This window comes from Malaya genurostris, chromosome 3 (assembly GCF_030247185.1).
Source record: "Malaya genurostris strain Urasoe2022 chromosome 3, Malgen_1.1, whole genome shotgun sequence".
NCBI lineage: Eukaryota > Metazoa > Arthropoda > Insecta > Diptera > Culicidae > Malaya > Malaya genurostris.
The window spans coordinates 276634268-276653413 of NC_080572.1; the positions used below are offsets into that span (position 1 = coordinate 276634268).

The following is a 19146-nucleotide window of genomic DNA, read 5'->3' on the forward strand; positions in this document are numbered from 1 at the left end:
GCAAAGAAAAACGACTTATTCTTGCATTCTTCATTTCGATAAGAATATTCCAAGAATGAAAACGCACTGAACTGCAAGAAGTATTTTTTTCACTCAAATGTTTAAAAACTCAACGCTTACTCTAATGTATGAATAGATGCGAGAGAACTTATGGCAACGAGTTTACTTTACTCAAATCCATACTCAAATTTTTATATATTGTTCCAGTTTATGAATTTGAGTGATCGCAACTCAAACCATGAGTTATGTTAAAAGAGCGTGTATATTAGAAAGGCAAAACGTAAATTTACATGTTTTCTCTAACTGAGGCGGAAACGAAAATCAACTAAACAAAACCTGTTCGATTGAAGAATTAAACAGCTAGTTGAAAGTATTTTGCTCGATTTTGCAGTTTCATGTATAAAACCACATAAAAATGTTTATACCTATCAGCCAGTAATTCTGTAACCGGAAGTTGTATCTAGATAAAATTCGATAGGGTCATATGGGATTGTGAGATCTTTCATTTTAAATTTGAAATTGTGGAAATTGGTTGAGCGGTCTATAAGAAAATCGAGTCGGATGAAATTCCGGCTATTGGCTATTATGGAACTGTAGAGTTCTTCATTTACATCTGAGTTGAAGAAAATCGGTTATGCGGTCTATGAGCCAATAGCTCGATCCGGGGCAAATTTGAAAGCAGGCTATGGATCGAGAGTTTAGATCCCGAATAAACTGTAACAGTGTTTGAGTTAAATGTTTTCACATCGATTTGTAGTTAGATTATATAGATCCATCTACGAAAAACTGCGTTATAAGCGTTCAGAAACAATGACTTTTGATAAACAACCTTCCTCTATGCTGAAAACATACGACAACGGAAACAATTTCTACCGATATCGTAAAATTCGCTGAGGATTTCTTCAGTAGACCAGGTTATTTTCCTAAACTTTGTAAAAAAAATAATTGCATGTTGTCAATTTCATATAGTAATGAGAAATAAAAACATCCATGTTAGAATTACCGTTGCTAGGTTACAGACATCAACTCGACTGGTACAGTGCCGGAAAGAAATAATAGGATCCTCCATTTTATATATGAAAAACTGAATATGGTAAGTACTGTATTTGTTAAAATTATGCATTTTCCAAATTTTGATTGAAGATTTTTCTAGTTGAAAAGTTTGTATCATTTATTCTTCAGCAACCGCATGAGCCTGTATTTTTTTGTTTTTGACTGACTATTTTGTCAATACATGTTGATGTTATGTATTAGAGATAAGATATCAAAGCTATACTTGCATCATTTCTCCGCTTTTTCAACGTTCCCTTCAAGATGAATTCTTATGCAAGCGCATTGCTCTCAGTGCCTTCATTGTTGTATTGCTACTGTCGGTTAAAAAAAATAATCGGTTTTTAAAACCAGCTAGTTGTGTGAAAAATATAATTTTTTTTCACAATTTTAACAGGTGGAAAAAATTCTCGTGGCATCCGAGTTTCATCGTATGACCCGGACGATCCAACCCATCAGCTGACCCAGGGTGGTAATGCTGCTGGTGGACACGGAATGGGCAGCAGTAGCAACAACAACAACGGTGGCGGTGGTGGAAATGGTCGAAGTGGCGGTTACAGCACTACCCAAAGTAACTATATTGCACCGCCAACACTTGGCAGTCAGCGAAAGTTTATGCCGGTAGGAGGAGCGCCCCAGAAGGTGTCTACCATTAGCCAGAACTATAACGAGAAAACGATGCTGCTTAGTAGCGATGATGAGTATCAGTAGGCTCAGTTTTTAAGGAATCCGTGTATTTTGTCATTCCGTTTTGTTATCTCTACCGATTGGCAGATTCAAAAAAAAAATCAAGTTTTCTTTGTGTAAATGTGCAACTATCAATTAAAGGTAAAGAAGCTTTTTAATCAACACGATTCTGAGTCTACATGTTAGTGTAGCTGCGAAGTATTAACTAATGGAAGAAAGAGATGAAACATAAGCTAAATAGTTATACATAAAGGATAAAACGTGAGCCAATTAAAAGTATAGTAGCAAATCAATGTTTTTCTTTCTCATAATATAAAATTGCTTTCATGTTGGCAACCAAATGCAAAACTCGATAGCCCTGGTACGCCATCTAAGTTAAATTATTTGAACTAGTTGGACGATGTCGACCAATGAGGTAGGAACTAGATTGCCTATATCCAGAGTGATGACCTCTCATTCGTAATGTTGGTAACAACTCAAAACATTTAATTCGAGTTGTTCGTTACCCTAGTAACCATATGCATTATATCACTGCACATTTACAACTGTTTTTTTACATTGGTAATGAATAATTACACTTATCCTACATACTTTAAAGCAATGTACATTAGATTTGCATTCAAAAAGTAACTGAGCATTATAGAACAACAGCCTTCCGCCATGCTATATATCGACATTCAATGCTATATTTTGGAGCAACGAAACTTTAATAATAACTATAAGAGTAATAATCCTCTAAGAGTCTAATAATCGCCCTTTTCAGTTTTATAATAGCATTGTAAAAACATGTGTAACTCCGTTGCAGTTAATCAAAATTTACGCGAATTTTTAAAGCTGAATTAATGTGAAGTTATAATGCGTCGTGTTTACTTGTGTAGTTTTACGTTGTATTCGACAGGTCGTTTGCTCGTTTGGAACGATACTGTTAAAATGCTTCGGTATGACGAAGTATTTCTGAAGTAAAATTAACGAACGCTGAATTGCTTTGTTTAATCCACCTGCTTCTACCTCATTGTGTAACATCAAAATGCTTTGTTTCAATCGGCACTTCCGATGAAGTTCTCAATAGGTTTCGTGTTACTACCTCTGGCTCTTATTACCGTAATCACTACGCAATGAAAACCAAGTGAAGTGATTGTGACCCTTATTATCGGTATCCCTTCACGGTAAAAATCAAGTTAAGTGAATGCAGGTCGCTTCAAAGAAAAAGTAAATAATGAGCGCGTCATCAACATTTTGTTGGAAAACTTTTTTTTTCACTGCAGTGATCACAACTCTGTATTACTAGTATAGTAATAGTTAAAATCAAGTGAAGTGATATGCGAGTGACGTGAAAGTGGAAGTGAGAATGATGATAAGGACCAGCATATTTCACCGGAAAGTAAAAGTTTTCATCGAGAGTCGGTGTTTTGACACTGCGAGATTATCACTTGTAGTCCTATGAAAAGGAAGTCAATTTTGTCAATAAATAAAAACTATCTGGTATAAAGGCCTTCGTTACTGAGCCACTAAATGGTACCATTTCAAAAGAAGTGACGTCAGCCTGAATAATAATAAGACGATTCAGTGGTAACATTGGTTTGATCGATATCGATAGTCCGACGACAAAAGGGACTAACTGCAAATGAGAGCCTCTCTTTGTTTACTTTCTCTTTTGATTATGACGGAGCCATTATTGCAAATTCTCTGAAGTTTCCAAAATAAATCGAAGGCTTGTAGTTTTACCTTGAAAGTTTTGCGAAGAGTAATGCGTCAAATACAAAATCAGTTCGGTAAATCGTGAAAGAAGAAGTAAACAAAGAGAAAATGTCATTTGCAGTTAGGCCCTTTTGTCGTGGGACGGTCGATATGACAAAAAAAGCTCGTTCTTTAATGTTACTTGGCTGACTGAAGCTGAACTTACTGCACTATCCCAAGCGTATTATTTTTGTCCCATCTAATTATTCCTCATTAGAAGATATCAACAGTACAGTTTTACTATTTCGAAGCAGGAACTATACATCTTTATCGAAACAACACATAAACTTTAACGAAAATTTGGAGAAAGAAAATCATTAAAATGTATATTGATATTTAATATCTATTATTACTACTATTATTTCAAAATATTACGACAATCGAATATAATTAAAATCATCGCGACTGAGTCAAACACAGCCCGGGTTGGTGGTTCAACGCACAAGGTGCTAGTCTTATTAGTCACTTGCCGTATGTTCGAACCCTGTATTATGAAGGGATTCTTAATGTCTATTGGATCATAGTAAGCAATGGTTCTATACGTTAAGAATCAACAGCGGCCACATTCTCCAAAAGGAACTTTGCCTTTAAGTCAAACAATTGTGATTTGCTTTGTGCTTCTGATTGGCTTACGTATAAGTGCAACTTGAGTAATAGCTTTGTCGTGTTGAAAAAATGAAAGCAAATAGTATCGATCAATAACCTTCAACGGAATATTTGGGCGCCTTGCATCGATTTGAATCTAGTTCACCGATATTTTACTGTAATAAAAACTATCTGTCAGATCAAAACAACACGATCAAAGACGATATTTCGATTTTGGCGACACGTTCACGTTGTCATTTTAAGTAAGCTCACAACTATGAATATAGAAACGCTAGTTCATCCTCGAGTACCTAGATAAGCAGAGTGACGACATCTCATCTGTAATGTTGATATCAGTTCTAAACATTTTATCCGAAATGTGGGCAGTTTTGTTAGTTTTACATTGTATTTGACAGGTCGTTTGCTCGTTTGGAACAAAGCTGTCATTCCAAACGAACAGCTGTCGTCACTCTGGTTATAGGCACTCTAGTTTACCCCAAAACGTGATATTTTGTTTTGAAAATATCGGAATGTTTTGCAAATGTGATTTATAGAAATGTCATAGAAATCAATGACCGTTCCTTCATTCATCACGTTCGGACTTGGCTAAACCAAAGATAAACTCAAGATAGAGCGATCTGCAATTTCTCATGTACCATTTGAATAGGACCCTTCGATGGAGTCGGTTCACTGTCAGTTTCAGTTTCATCATTATTTGAGCAAAACAACAAGCGTCTGATCGCTACACTCAGGCCAAAATTATATGTAATTTCATAATCGTATGGTTTTTAGCTTCAAGAAAATCGTATGCTAATCATAAGACCGCCTTATGAAACCATGAATATTGGAATTCCAATGAAAAGCCTTATGAAATTTATACGAAATTTTTAGGAACATTGTGCGAAATTTTTATGACAAACATAACTTCTCTTATATGCTGTGGAATTCATAACTTGTTCATATGAAAACTATAATAGTGATGAGATGTATATTGCAGAGTCATGAACATTATAATAGATATATATTTTTCATATTAATCTTTTGAAATGGTAATTTTGGCCATTTTTGATGCACCATAAGACTACTCATTTTGCCTGAGTGTACATACCTATGTCGTAGCTATGACAATGTTTGTTTTTGTTTGGAAAAATATCAAGTTACAGTATAACGATATTATGTTTGCTTTCTTTCTGACTTGTATTGTTTCCATGGCATCTTGCCAGAACTTGTCGGCACTTATTAACAAAGTGTCAATAAAATTACACTATCACTGAGCCTACTAATTCATGATTACTGACTCAAATTTTTTTAATTGATCGTATAGAGCATTGTAATCTTGAGTTTATCTTTGGCTGAACTCTAAACTAACGCTGCTCTCAGAAAAGTCGCATTTGGTTTATTTTTTTTTTTCATACAGCGTGACTGGCTTCCTTTAGAAAGAACTCTAAGGCCGTGGCCCATCTCGCGTATTATTTTAACTTTTAGTTTAAATTTGACAGTCGAGCGATTATTTTTTGTCGAGTAGTAAAATTTAACTAAAATTGCGGCCCATTTCAAACAATGACGAATGGAAAGTTATTTAGGTTTATTTTGCACTGAAAATAAAATGATATCAAGTGATATAATAATTGTAATGAGGAGAATGTTAGCAAAGCTTCGGAAAAAACATTGACATTATATTAAAACTTTCTATTGGGGTATTTTTTTGACTAAATTTATAAATAATAATACATAGAAGAATCTTTTACTAATAAACTGAAATTAGAATTTTTTGCAAGATTTTTTTCAGTGTCGGAAAATAACTATCGAACTGTCAAAAATAAGAGTTATTTTTGACAACGACTAAATAACTGCTCGCCTGTCAAATTTTAACTAAAAATTAAAATAATTCGCGATATGGTCTACTGCCTTAATGTTTTTCAATGTTTGGAACAGAAAACAAGAAAAATTAAAAAAAATCGTTTGAAATAACTGCGCATGATTCGTTCGTTTTCACACACCTAGTTGTTATGCATCAAGAATATTAATTATTTTGTTTTTATTTACCCCTTTGTTTTTCAACGGAAAAACATTAAACGACTCATTATGCGCCAAACACTTTTACCGAAATTCTTAAACGCAGATGTCAGGTTCTTCAAAAGAATTTTCTCAATTCTGAACCAAACAACCTATTAAGATTTCCCCATTTTCAGATGTATTTTCCTTTTACGTTGCATGCGGTGAGAGTTGAGATAGATTTTACAAAAAAAAATAATCAAGTGATGCGATATAAAGATGGAACAACATGTTCTAGAAGTAGACAAATTTCTATTGCAATTTGTTTCGAATTGGTCTATTCAATTAAATACAAATTTGGATAAAAAACCTATTTTTTGTTCTGAGGCTTAGGAGCACAAATACAATGGATAGATCAAATCTGAAAAACAATGTTTCAGATCAGCACATACTTTATTCATCAGAAGCAACATGGAAGTTAAAACATGCGACCGAATTTGTGAAAACGAGAAGGAAGGTGTGAAGATGCCTATGTGTTTTTTTTTGCTATGTAAAAAATATCAAACACACCAAGAATCGAATGTAATTGTATCACATTAGCTGAAGAACTATTTTATAGGTGAAAATATTCCATTCATAACGAACCTTTTCTTGATAGTTATCTGTTATGAAAAACCTTTCGATATCAGAAATACTTTTTATGCTTCAGGAAACAAAATCATTTACAAGACAAGACATTCAACATGTCGATCAATTAATGATAGCCAGATAGACAGGCGTCACTAAATCAAAATCCCTCTAGCGTCCAATAGAGGTATCCTTCAAATGCCATCTTTCAAAAGTTTATGACAAGCGGTTCATTAATGTGCTAGTTATTTTGCTTTCAGTGACTATTACCTTACCTTACCAAGCACCTATATTTCTAGGGTGTCTTTTTCGGTATCACGCTTACGTCTCCATCTAACACGGTTGATGACCATAGCTAAGGCAAACATACCTTTGATTAGACCGGACAAACAAGACGATTATAGGTTTGTATGCGAAACACGATCACTTAAATAAGAACAGTTGTTTTTGCCCGACGTTTCGACCCCTACTTTAGATCTTTTTCAGAAGAAATCTTTTAACGTTTCTCGTATGAAAAAGCTTAAAAACTAAATCAGCAGTCGTAGCGTCGAACAGTAAACAAAACACTGCTAAACTCAAATGCAAAATTACATTCCACTCACGTTATTTAATCATATTAAAAAATTAGGCGCTATTTATGCTCTGTACGATATTTTCAGTTGACAAGTTCTTTCGGTAAAAAGACTTTCAGCGAAATTATTCTTTCGACAAAACGACTCTTCATATCAAAGAATAGCTGTATCAACTGACGCTTATTTGTATTGAAACGTGTTTTAGTTTTCTTCGAAAAAAATGCACGACCGTCAGAAATGTACAGACAGATGTTCATTTCTGTACAAAATATGCAGATAGCGCCATCTTTTGTGAAACACTAGGAAATTGCTTCAATTTATCAAAACGTCACCTTTTTATCGTCTAAAATACGTCTCGTTATATTTGTTTGCATGTCAACACTTATTTAAAAAAACGAGTTACTGGACTAGAGAATTGAGAAAGGTTGAATCAGGAAAACGATCGCTATAGATGGAATTTTGGAGCCATGCTACTCCCTTTAAAATGTCTTCGGAATGTGATACAATTTATGCACCAACATATTGCAAGAGTACAATATTCCTGCCATTTTAGATGTACAGAAACAAATACAGTGCATTTCATACTCCTCCGAAGCGTATGCTTTTTCTACTTATATGAGGTGCAGGGATGTTTACATATTCTCTTGTTTTTCAACTAGATTTATATATTACGTAACTGTAAATAATATGTATAATATTTGAACTAATTAAAAAGCATTGTTTTAATAGACCAGTCAAAATATGATTTGCTAAAAGAATAGGAAGACGCGTACTTCTACCGAATGTCTACATATTTTTGTCAAATTCATCCTAGAGAGCATCGTGTTCGATTATATAAATTTACAGTGGCGGTAACTCGGATAGCTCCGAATAGAATGTATACACTTTTCAAGTATACTTCCGATAATCTGTATAAGCAGTTATTTTTCGGCAGCAATTGTTACAAAACAGCGATAGATATTGGGATTCGGGTTGAATATGTAATTTTCTAGATGAATAGAGAAAATATGTATATGATAAATACAAAATACCTATTGGAAACAATGCAACTGAAAAATACATTATTCAGGAAGGTGTCGTTATTACTAACAAAAAAAGCTGAATGTTTAATCGAAGCAAAAAACGGAGAAAAAAACTAATGATGAAATTTTCTGAAACAGCGTCTATATAATAAAGGTATGGATAATATTTTACATGGTACTCATGCTCTATGTTATATCACTTCCGGGCATAAAGCCTTTTCCAATCAATCAAATTACACAGTAAACCGCTTTGTCAGTTTTTTATCATATTATTTACTTTAGATTTTCATTAAATATAAATTTTTATCGTTCACAAAGTACTTCGTAGGTTTGTACGGACACCTCTTGTCCGTCGTATGGGATATAAGCGCAACCGTGGGACCGCTGTACCTTTCCAACCGTTTGCGAACCCTCGTGGTAAGCTCGACCAATGTACAGGATTTCACCATCGGAAGTGTTTCCACCGACAATCGCATCCGGTGGGATGTTTCCGCCGGTCGCATGATCCCAGACTAGCTCCTTCTGGCAGAGCACTTCAACACTGGACAATAGTGTTTCTTCACCACCGTGCGCCAGGTAGGCAGCATTTTTCTGTGGGATTACTTTAGCCGGAACCAGATCTCCACCGTGCTGGGCACGTCCTACAAAGATCGGACAACCATCGCTATCTAAACCGCCCTGGACCATGTTGGATGGAAACGGACCGTTCACACTGGCCCAAACCCATTTGGTAGCTACAAAACGGCAAAATAAACTGGATGAATATTTGAAGTATTCCGAAATCTTCTATACTCTACCCATTTTATATCAACTGATCCTGAATAACGATGCACTCTCGAGCAAGCCTCGTTCGATACTGAAATGTCTGCTATTATCAAAATGATTGAACAATTTCACCATGGAGAATTACGTGGTATCTTTTCCATCGAACTGAGCCCTGTTTGTGTACCTATACGAATACAAATACCACCTCACTCAGCATCATGCATTAGTTGTCCTATGGTTCTTATCTTTTTAGGCGCGATAAATATTTGCACAAGATTAAAACAAGTGTTTTATTCAGATCAGCGCATTCCTTGTATCTGTTTCATCACTGTTAGTCACCGGGGTGTCAAACAACTACCGTCTAGATAATCCGAAATTTCCAGAAAATAAATTACCATGCAAATAGATTAACGGCAGCGTTTCGTTGCAATTTTTTTTTCGAGAGCGTTTATATCCGACAATCACCTGACTATGTTTTCGGTAATTTATCATTTTACATTGTCTCAGCTATTTTGCATCACTGTGTGAAGTTACAAAGCATAACCGTTTGTTTTGCTGATCCTAGCAGGACATGATTTATAATTTTGCCATTCATATTTCAATGAAATTTTGAAGAAATGACGAACACTGAATCTTCTACATGCTTCTAGAAAAATCATATTACGTTTAAATGTTTTCCCAATGAAAATTCACCTTTCTTAAGATTAAAACAAAGTAGGCGTTGCATGGATTAGTAAGAATGTCTTTTCATAAGATTTTATCAATCATAACTCGATTTTCGAGGGGTCGAAACCTCATAATCACTTCCGGTGAAACCCTCAACGAGTGAACACGTCGTATCGTCTTAGTGCGGTGCAAATTCGAGTATTTCGCGAGAAAGAAAGGATTTTCATCCGTACTTCGGTGACTCCACGTTGTCACATAGCGAGGGTTTCACTTGTAGTCCAGTGAAAAGAAAGTCCATTGGACTATAAACGAAAACTAACTGGCAATATAGCTAAATCACTGTGCCATCAATCGGCGTCATCTCAAGTGAGGTGACGCCACCAGAAGTGAAGAAGAAGAAGAAGAAACCTCATAATTGGGAAAATTAGAATATAGACAGCAAATGAAGATAAAGACTGTACCAGAAAGTATGGACGCACTTTGATTTTGCTGTAAATAATTCACAAGTGTTAGATATTCAAATTTTATTCGATATACTGATAATATTAGACTACAACAGCAGAATATTATTCTCAACATTTGCTACTTAGCCATTCTAGACTAGCTGGCGCACCTTCTTGCGAGCGTTCCGTACAGACTTCTTGGTGAAAAGTTTTGACACTTTTTTCCAATCTTTTTCGAACTGTTGAATGGTTTCGGCTGCCTAGACATGTTTCCTAAGCTGTGCCTTCGTTAATGCTCAAAATTCCTCAATTGGTCGAAGTTGTGGGCAATTTAGTGGATTCATGTCTTTTGGGACGAAAGTGACATTAATGGTAGTATACCATTCTACCGTTGATTTCGAGTAGTGACAAGAAGCAAGATCTGGCCAGAAGACAACAGGATCCTTGTGGCTTCGAATCATGGGTAGAAGTTGTTTTTGTAAACATTCCTTGATGTATATTCCGCTGTTTATTGAAGCAGTAGTGATGAAGGGTTTCGAAATCTTACCGCAGCTGCAAATTGCTTGCCAGACCGTAGCTTTCTTACCAAATTTTTCGACTTCAATCGATGTCTCGGACTGGTTTAACACTTGCCCTTCTCGCACCGTATAATATTGTGGTCCCGGCAAGGATTTGTAATCGAGTTTCACGTAGGTTTAGTCGTCTATGATTATGTAGTTCAAATTTCCAGCAAGAATCGTATTGTACAGCTTTCGAACCCTCGGCATGATCGATGCTTCTTGTTGCGGACTACGTTTTGGTTGTTTCTGCTTCTTATATGTTCGAAGATTCAAACGTTCTTTAGCACGAAGAACATTTGACTTCGAAGTGCCCACTTTTTTGGCCACACCCAAAAGTGAAACCTCCTTCTTTTGCTCGAACGCCTTCAGTATACGTTTATCCAACTGAGGGTTAGCAGGACCTTTTTTTCGACCCGATTTCGGTTTATCCTCAAAGGTATTATCCTCACCGAACTTCCTGATTGCATTTCGCATGGCTTTTTCACTTACTCCTTCCATCTTTGCTATCTTTCTCAGTGACAGTCCGCGTTCTGTGCACCGTTTGTAATCAATTTTTCGACGTTGTTCTGCTGAAAGTCCACGCATTTCGAAACAAACTAATGAAAACGAATAAACAGCTGCACAAGTGGTTAGAGAAGAGTGTAAACAACAGGACGCAGCTATAAATATTGACAGATTCTGAACTATTGCGAAATGGCAGCGGTTTTTGGTTGCGTCCATACTTTCTGGGACAGTCTTTAAATGCAGTTTGGGAAATTCAGAACGAATGAAACCAATTAAAAGAAGACCAGCCAGTTGTTGAAAATTTATACATGACAACCTGTTTCAATCCGCCTAGAGATGATGCTTTTCTCACGACCATTCCATGAGAAATCGATGCAAGTTCCATATTGGAGTTTTTGAATGACTGTTCCCTGAATCGAAACCAGGGGACCGTTAAAGTCTAAGTAAATTTGGACGGCAATGATTTTACAAGACAAATATTACAAATTGAAATAGTTTTTAAATCAATTTTTAGAAGCATACTTATTTTGCGGTTTTTGAATTATATTTCAACACTCATCACCCTGTACTCTCGAATCCGGAAGTAGAATTCTGATAAAATTCAATAGCATACGATGAGATTGTAAGACCTTTGATTTGACTTTATGTAGATCGGCTCAGACATTTCATGAAAATCTATCGAAGTTCCATTCCGGAAAGGACTTCATTTGAGACTTAGTTTTTAAAAACCTGTGTTAATTTCTCCCAATAGCAGACTACGAAGCCGTTATTTGAGCACCGGAATTGAATAAAATTCCATTTATTCATTAAATCATTTATCTAAGATGAATAAAATCGGATCACCAGAACATCAAAAATCTTTCGACGGCATTTTATACTGCATTTCAGTGTTTTCGTATTTCTGGCCGAACAAGTTTGAATTTTATTTAATCAGAATCCAACTTTAGATTTCACTTTTTTGCACTAAGCCCGCTCATTTGTTCTTTTTACACCGCTTCCACCTGAGAAACTGGAAACTGGTCAAGGAACCTTGTATTAGATTTGACCTCGTGGGATGGGCTGGAGATCTTTTGAATTTGCGCGATTATACACCCTCATCAGGCCCGTACCCAGGATTTCGTTTCGGGAGGGGCCCGGGTAAAAAAATAATGTTACTGAAGACTGCTTATGTACCTAATTTTTGGTGTGCCTCTTACGGGTGTTTTTAACAGACACTTTAAACTTTTCCACTGGATCTATTATTGTATTACATTTGTTTACGTTTACTGGCTTGTTATTTCTGCAACACATGCCTCAGGCCTTCTAAATAATTATATATCTGTTTTTGATTTCGGGAGGGGCCCGGGCCCCTCGGCCCCCCCCCCCCCCCCCTCTGGGTACGTGACTGACCCTCATTGAACATAACTCAACATTGAGTGACACATCACTCAAATTCATAAAAAGTGCACGTACTCTAAACTTGAGTTACTACCTATCTACTCATCTTTGCGTTAAGGGACGAAATTGTCAAAACTTGAGTAATTTTTGCTCAAAATAAGAAAAAAATATTTGAGTAAGTTCAACTCAAAATTTGAGTTCCTTCTTTGATGAAATCTTCTTCGTTAATTTTCATACGCAAAGTTATTGTTCTTTCTTTTGAATGCGCAAAATAGTGATTCAAAACCGATTCCTTTTGAACGGTTTGGAGTCAAAATTGAATTATTTTGATATCCTTATGTTGCGCTTTTCACTAAGCACAATTGAAACCACAAAACATCTATGATTGACGTTGATTCATGTTTTCAAAACCGGATCTAGAAACGGTAATGGAAAACGACGTATTCTTGCATTCTTTATTTCAATAAGAATATTCCGATAATGAAAACGCACTGAACTGCAAGTATTTTTTCACTCAAATGTTTAAAAACTCAACGCTTACTCTAATATATGAATGAATGCTAGAGAACTCATGGCAACGAGTTCATTTTACTCAAATACATACTCAAATTTTGACATATTGTTCCAGTTTATGAATTTGAGTAATCGCAACTCAAACCATGAGTTATGTTCAAAGAGCTTGTATTACCATATATGAAGAGAGATGGAGTCACTTTGTCACATGGTCTGACATTGCCTTCAACTTCTTAAAAAAAATGTACAGCTATTTCTTCCGGACGATTTCTAGACCTGCCAATCTCGTTTCGACGTCATCCAATTCCTATCTCGGTAGCTGTTCGATGTCGACTTTAACATAGGTTTCGTCGCTCATAATATCGTACCTTGGGTTAATTGGCAATTGCGGAATAACTTTCTTTGCTAGTGTTAAACACCACATTCTACAACTCGCTTCAGGTTTACGCCTTTCAATATTTTTTATATATGTAGTCAAGCTCGTTTCATTATTTTTTGTCCATAATAAATTGAAACACTAGGGTTGGGTCGACACTCGAAGCTTGAAATCGCAGTTTGGTATAGTACGATAAGCCCTAAATTTCGAAAGAACGGATCAAAGCTGCGTTATCAGAACGATAATCTTTGAAATTTAATCTTTACAAAGCCCTGCCGACGGAAGGACTTTTATCAAATTATTGCATCACAAAATCAGACTGAAATACAATTTTCTTTTCATTTTATCGTTTATTTATCTTTAAATGCGAGCCATGCAAAACCTACTTATCAAAGATATAGTATTTTTTTATGGATTTAATTTTAAATTTTTTTTAATAATGTTTAATTCACAAATCAGATCTTTGCTAGTCGTTGCTATCATAGCTGTCGAAAGGGTAGTTTTAACAGTTTACTTAAGTTAAGTGCATACAATAAATTAGATCCAAACGATAAAAATTGGCAACATTTTTTAGAAGTTTTGGCAAAATCTGATAATCGTTTCGTTTTCATTTTCAATTGAATTTCTATTTATGACATGAATCAATGCCCGTAATCTAATCTGACCAGTGGCATTATAATTGTATCAGCCACTGTTACCAGGATGATAGGCGAAAGTGCATTTGTTTCTGCACCGGAGGGTTTTGTATATGATATAATATAATCTCTCACTGACTTACACAAAATAAATACGAATTCGTTGATGGTTGAGAGGATAAGGTCTTTTGTTAAGAAAACTAGCAAAATAACGGGTTTAGCTTCTCCAAACTTTGCGCATACTTCCAAGCACCGGCAAGGTATAAAGTTGCTCAAGGTGAAACCTGTACCGAATCGTAATGATAAACAGAATGTGATGGCTAAAACCCGGGCTCATAAACCTTCAAGCAGCTTCCCGGATTGTCTTTTCATACTACCATGCAATCGAACTGGGAGCATTTCACGACGAAGAAAAAGGCCAAATTTCCCAAAAAATATTTGGTTTGGCAGGTAGTATGCAGCTGTGGTTGAGTAAGTCAAAGCTTTGTTACAACCGGAACAATAAACAAGAAATATACCTGCCTAAAGAAGCGATGGTTGCCATTCCTACGCAGCCATGACGCTCCTTGCTATTCTGGACTGATTTGGCATCTTGTCACTAAGCCAAAGATGTTTGGGAATGGTATAATGAATGAAGTTCATATGGTGTATCGAAATAGGCGAATACACCTAACTGTCTGGAGTTATGACTCATCGAGCGGTTTTGGGTTCCCCCTGGAGAGAGATAATATAAACAACAAACTAAAACCACAGAAAATTTCGAAAATTAGACCCTAATACACCTGTTGTCATTGATAACCTCATTTTATTTGACAATTGCAGTAGTAGGAAAGATCGAGGCGAAAATAGTCACTCGCAATAATTCGAATACTAAATGTCAAAGCTCATCGGCTAAGCCCTCTATTCGTAAGCCCGAGCATTAGCTACAATTGGTTTATGTTCATTTGACATGCCATCCACTCAATTGAGACTCAGTAGTCGGTGAGTGCAAAAGTGTCGTTCTTTTCATCAGAATCTAAATTTTCTGGTTTCAGAATTTTTGGGTTGTAGAACATATTCCCAGGAACAAATCATATTTGGTGAGTGTTTTTAGCTAATTAAGTTAAGTCGAATGGTACTAGTGGTTTTATGTTAGAAGGATTTTTGTTTGTGTTATGACCACAGACTAACAGACATGACATTATGAGTAAATTCTTATAAAAATAGTTTTTTCGTGATGCACTAGTTCCACCTATATTGTACTGCGCGAACTATTTACTATCGGTACACCCCTTGTGTTATGTGAAAGTTTTTTTACTAGTTGGTTTCCCCTCGTTTGTCAACACCGATCAGCTGCTTGGGATGGCTGATTTCATCTTAATATTTGAAAATGAATCATCACAATAAATTATTGGATTACGTTGATAATATATTTAACTTTCTTAGCGATGTTAGAAGGTAACCATTTATTTTTCTCAACGTTGCTCATCTAGATTATTTTTTATTGTGTTGGTAATTTTCATCCGAAATTAAGTGGCGGTAGACCAGAAGCAAGTAAATATTGTAACAAAACTGGTTCGATTTTGTATTGCGTTGGAGGATGAGAAGTAGCACAATTATGTACAGGCGCGTAGCCAGAGAAAATTTTCGGGGGGGGGTTTTAGAACATGGTGATAAATCAACACATGTACAATTTATATCACAATGTTTCCCATGGGTTATAATTTTTTGTTTCGGGGGGGGGGGGGGGGGGGTTGAACCCCTAAACCCCCCCCCCTGTGTACGCGCCTGATTATGTATATAGTTTTAGCAATATGTATTAAATCTGTATCCTGCATGAAATTCGCATGGACGTATACGAATGGCAACTCTGTTGGTAAATGAAAAAAATAAACACAGTCTAGATGACAGACAGGATGTTTTTGATAGGGTAACATGGCACCATCATGACACATGTGAGTACTGTCCCAACTAAAGGAATATTCGAAAAGACCGTTAAAATGATTGAAGAATCTAATTTGAGTGTCCTGTCTGTTAGTCTGTGTTATGACTTCACAAAAACGAAACAAAGCAGTGGAGCGAAAATAGCCACTAGCCTCGGTCAAACTCAAAGCCGTAAATTTATTGTCGTTTTTTTAACAAATGCAGATTTTATGAAGCTCAACACAATTTTCGAGTACACAACAAAACAACGAAATAGTATACAAATCCCCAAATCTCGGGTATAATCGATAATAACGAATACGATATTACCGACGACGTGTGTACGTTTCTAAAGCACATTCGGCGTCAGCAGCACAAAAGGGCGCAACGATTTTAGGGGAGCGGAAACCAAACCTTTTTTTTTGCTCGTCCAAAACATCTTTCCGGAGATAGAGTTCAGTTTTTGTTTGTTTGCTCACTAAACCAACGATGAGGGCGGCAAATCATTTTGCCCCGGGCACCAAATTTATCTCGGACAGACATATAAGCAAAGTCTTATTAATCTGTCGATGATACACGCTTGTTTATTTTTGACGTCACGATAAAAAAACCTAATTAGGTTTTACAATATGGCGACTGATGACTGTCAAACTATGTTCATCTAGCATATCTTGGGAGCGAATGTCCATTTCGTAGGTTTTTTATCATCACAGCCAACCTCGATTTTGTTGATAAGTCAGTAGGACTGTTTTGTATGCTCGTAAGACAACTTGATTCATCTTAGGGGTAACATGAAACAAAGTTCATGTAAATTAATTTGATGAACTCGAATTCATTTGTGTCATCAGCAGAGCCGGTGAAACATATTAAGCCCAGGTGGGTAATTATTCGTACCGGGGAGAACGACCCACTATTTTGAAGTATTATTTAGTCGATTTTTAAATAATATTTTGTTTCGAAGCTTGAAGCGTTTTCGATATTTTGTTTTTTAAACAAAATTGCGCATTTTAGGGTTTATTAGTGTTTGCAAATTTTCGAAATTATTTCTTTGAGAATTTTGGTTACCCTGATCGTTTAGTTGGTTGGGGTTGATGGTGAAAGATGTCTCGCATGAATCGAAAGCAATGTCTTGACCTTACATTCCTTCCGTGGAATTTGGCCTTTCTGTTTCAACAGACCTGTTCTTAGCATACAGAATCATTTTATGGCTAGTACTACGATCCTACTGACACTATGAATCATTCTACGTCGGAGCTCGAACATATGACAACTGGCTTATAAGACCAGCGCCGTATGCATTGAAACGCAAACCCGGGTGAATCGAACGGTGCACAAAACAAATCCAGCCGCTGATGTGCATAGCACATTGTTAAAAAAAGTCCCGGGACCGACTGAGATGACGTTTGTAATGTCAAACTATCATCATCGTTCAGAAGACAAGTGTCAAATTTTCACGTCAATCGCACCACAAACACTAAACTTACCGACATATAAGTGACGTTATTTTTTGATTTATGAAAACTTAAAAATAACGAATTCCGTTTATTGATAAAACATTTCTTCCTATTAGGAAAAACCGGGCAAGTCCAGCAATGGTTTAAGAAGTGTTACCCGCACTTAGATTAAAAACAAAGATTTGTGGTATTCTGATTTTAACGTGACCAAATTTAGCAGTCATCCGAAAAAATGTGAGCAAGTTTTGATAATCGTTATGGATGAACACAAAATCAAAGTCCGACTGAACTGGAAGTGTTTTTATGATCGTATGCGAAAATCTGGGCATGAAAAAAATCTTTTACAAATAGGTGCCTCGTTCGCTCACAATCTATCAAAAGCAACGACGCATCAACAATCCAGAGAGCTGGCCGGCACTGTTTAGTCTCAATAAAAAGGATTTCTTGCGTTGGTATGAAACAGTGGACGAAACATGGATCTATCTTTATTCTCCGAAGTTGTTTTAACATTTAGACGGAGAAAACGCAACAGGTAGCTGCAACAAGTATGGCGTCAGTTTTTAGATGGTCGAGGTATAATTAACGTCGACTATCTTGAAAAGGAAGTTTCAACAAAAGTTTTTAGTTATTAATGCGTCATATGAAGCAGAAAAAATCATCTTTAACCAAGACAATGCACCGTGCCACAAGTCAATGATATAATGGACAAATTGAACGTATTGGGCACCGATCTGTTTCTTCACCCACCATATTCTCAATAACCTAGTCCCCAGCTACTACTTGTCATTTGATGATCTGAATCATCGCCGCAACTGAAATCTTTTTTAAGGGCCATGGACAAATTATTCTATAAGTATGATATAAAAAATTTAGATAATAAATAAAGAAATATTGCTCAAGAAATGTTGTTTTCCTAGGTAGCTCCTGAACTTTTTGGACGATGTGGAAGCAACCTTCTCTACGGCAGTATCGAACCGCACAGAGTGCAAGTCGATTCGATACTGAATTTGGTTTTCTGAGAGTAATTTTCTCAAATGCGACGCACTCATTGAAGAGCAGAAATCATATGGAAACCGTGGACTTATGTATACGAAACCGTTATATCAATTAGAGGAATGACAATGGTTTGAAAAACAGGGAGAACATTGGAGACATTGTTCGTGGTTGAGTTGTAGATGTTCAAAACCTACTACTACTGTCTATATGGTTTTACTTCTATATTTTGAATTTGTACCCATGTATAGAAAACAAAGACGCAATTCTACGTCAAAAGATTTTGACTGATTTCATTTATGTGAAGATAAAGAATGGAAAGGCGAGATGTGACAAGGTTGATTTTAGCAAACTGAAATCTTTTACTAACTTAACTTTCGCAAGAGGAGTTGAACGTAAGCATCTCATCAATGCAAATCACTCGAGTCTCTGGTATATCGGAAAGTACCGATAAAGGTCTTTTTGAAAAAGTAAAAATAGCATGATGGGTTTCCATCAGGTAGCGGTGAGTGCAGCGCTACTGAATACCGCTTACAACGTAGGCTAAACAGCCAGCACACTGGTACTCTGTGGGCATAAGCAATAGTTCGAACAAACCTTTCATTCTGATGTTCAACTAGCTGTACAGAGCTTGAGAAAAATATCCATACAGTGAAGAACTCAATGTGTATAAGAATGCTGTC

The 19146-nt window shown here is 36.2% G+C and overlaps 2 protein-coding genes across 12 annotated transcripts in view; one reads left to right on the top strand and one right to left on the bottom strand.

Annotated features, from left to right (window-relative positions):
- LOC131439205 (transmembrane protein 184B) overlaps nt 1-8446 on the top strand; it is a 66682-nt gene extending 58236 nt beyond the window's left edge. For all 11 annotated transcript variants that reach the window (XM_058609946.1, XM_058609950.1, XM_058609951.1 and 8 more), the window contains one exon: nt 1448-8446. In XM_058609946.1, the coding sequence (XP_058465929.1) occupies nt 1448-1761 (314 nt within the window). In that variant the 3' untranslated portion in view covers nt 1762-8446. The remainder of the gene's footprint in view (nt 1-1447) is intronic.
- Nucleotides 8396-9225, bottom strand: LOC131439207 (uncharacterized). Its single transcript, XM_058609959.1, has 2 exons — nt 9073-9225; nt 8396-9009 (listed from the first exon to the last, which is right to left on the bottom strand). The coding sequence occupies exons 1-2, from the start codon at nt 9074-9076 to the stop codon at nt 8579-8581; spliced, it is 435 nt and encodes a 144-aa protein (XP_058465942.1). The 5' UTR covers nt 9077-9225; the 3' UTR covers nt 8396-8578.
- Between the last annotated feature and the right edge of the window lie 9921 nt (nt 9226-19146).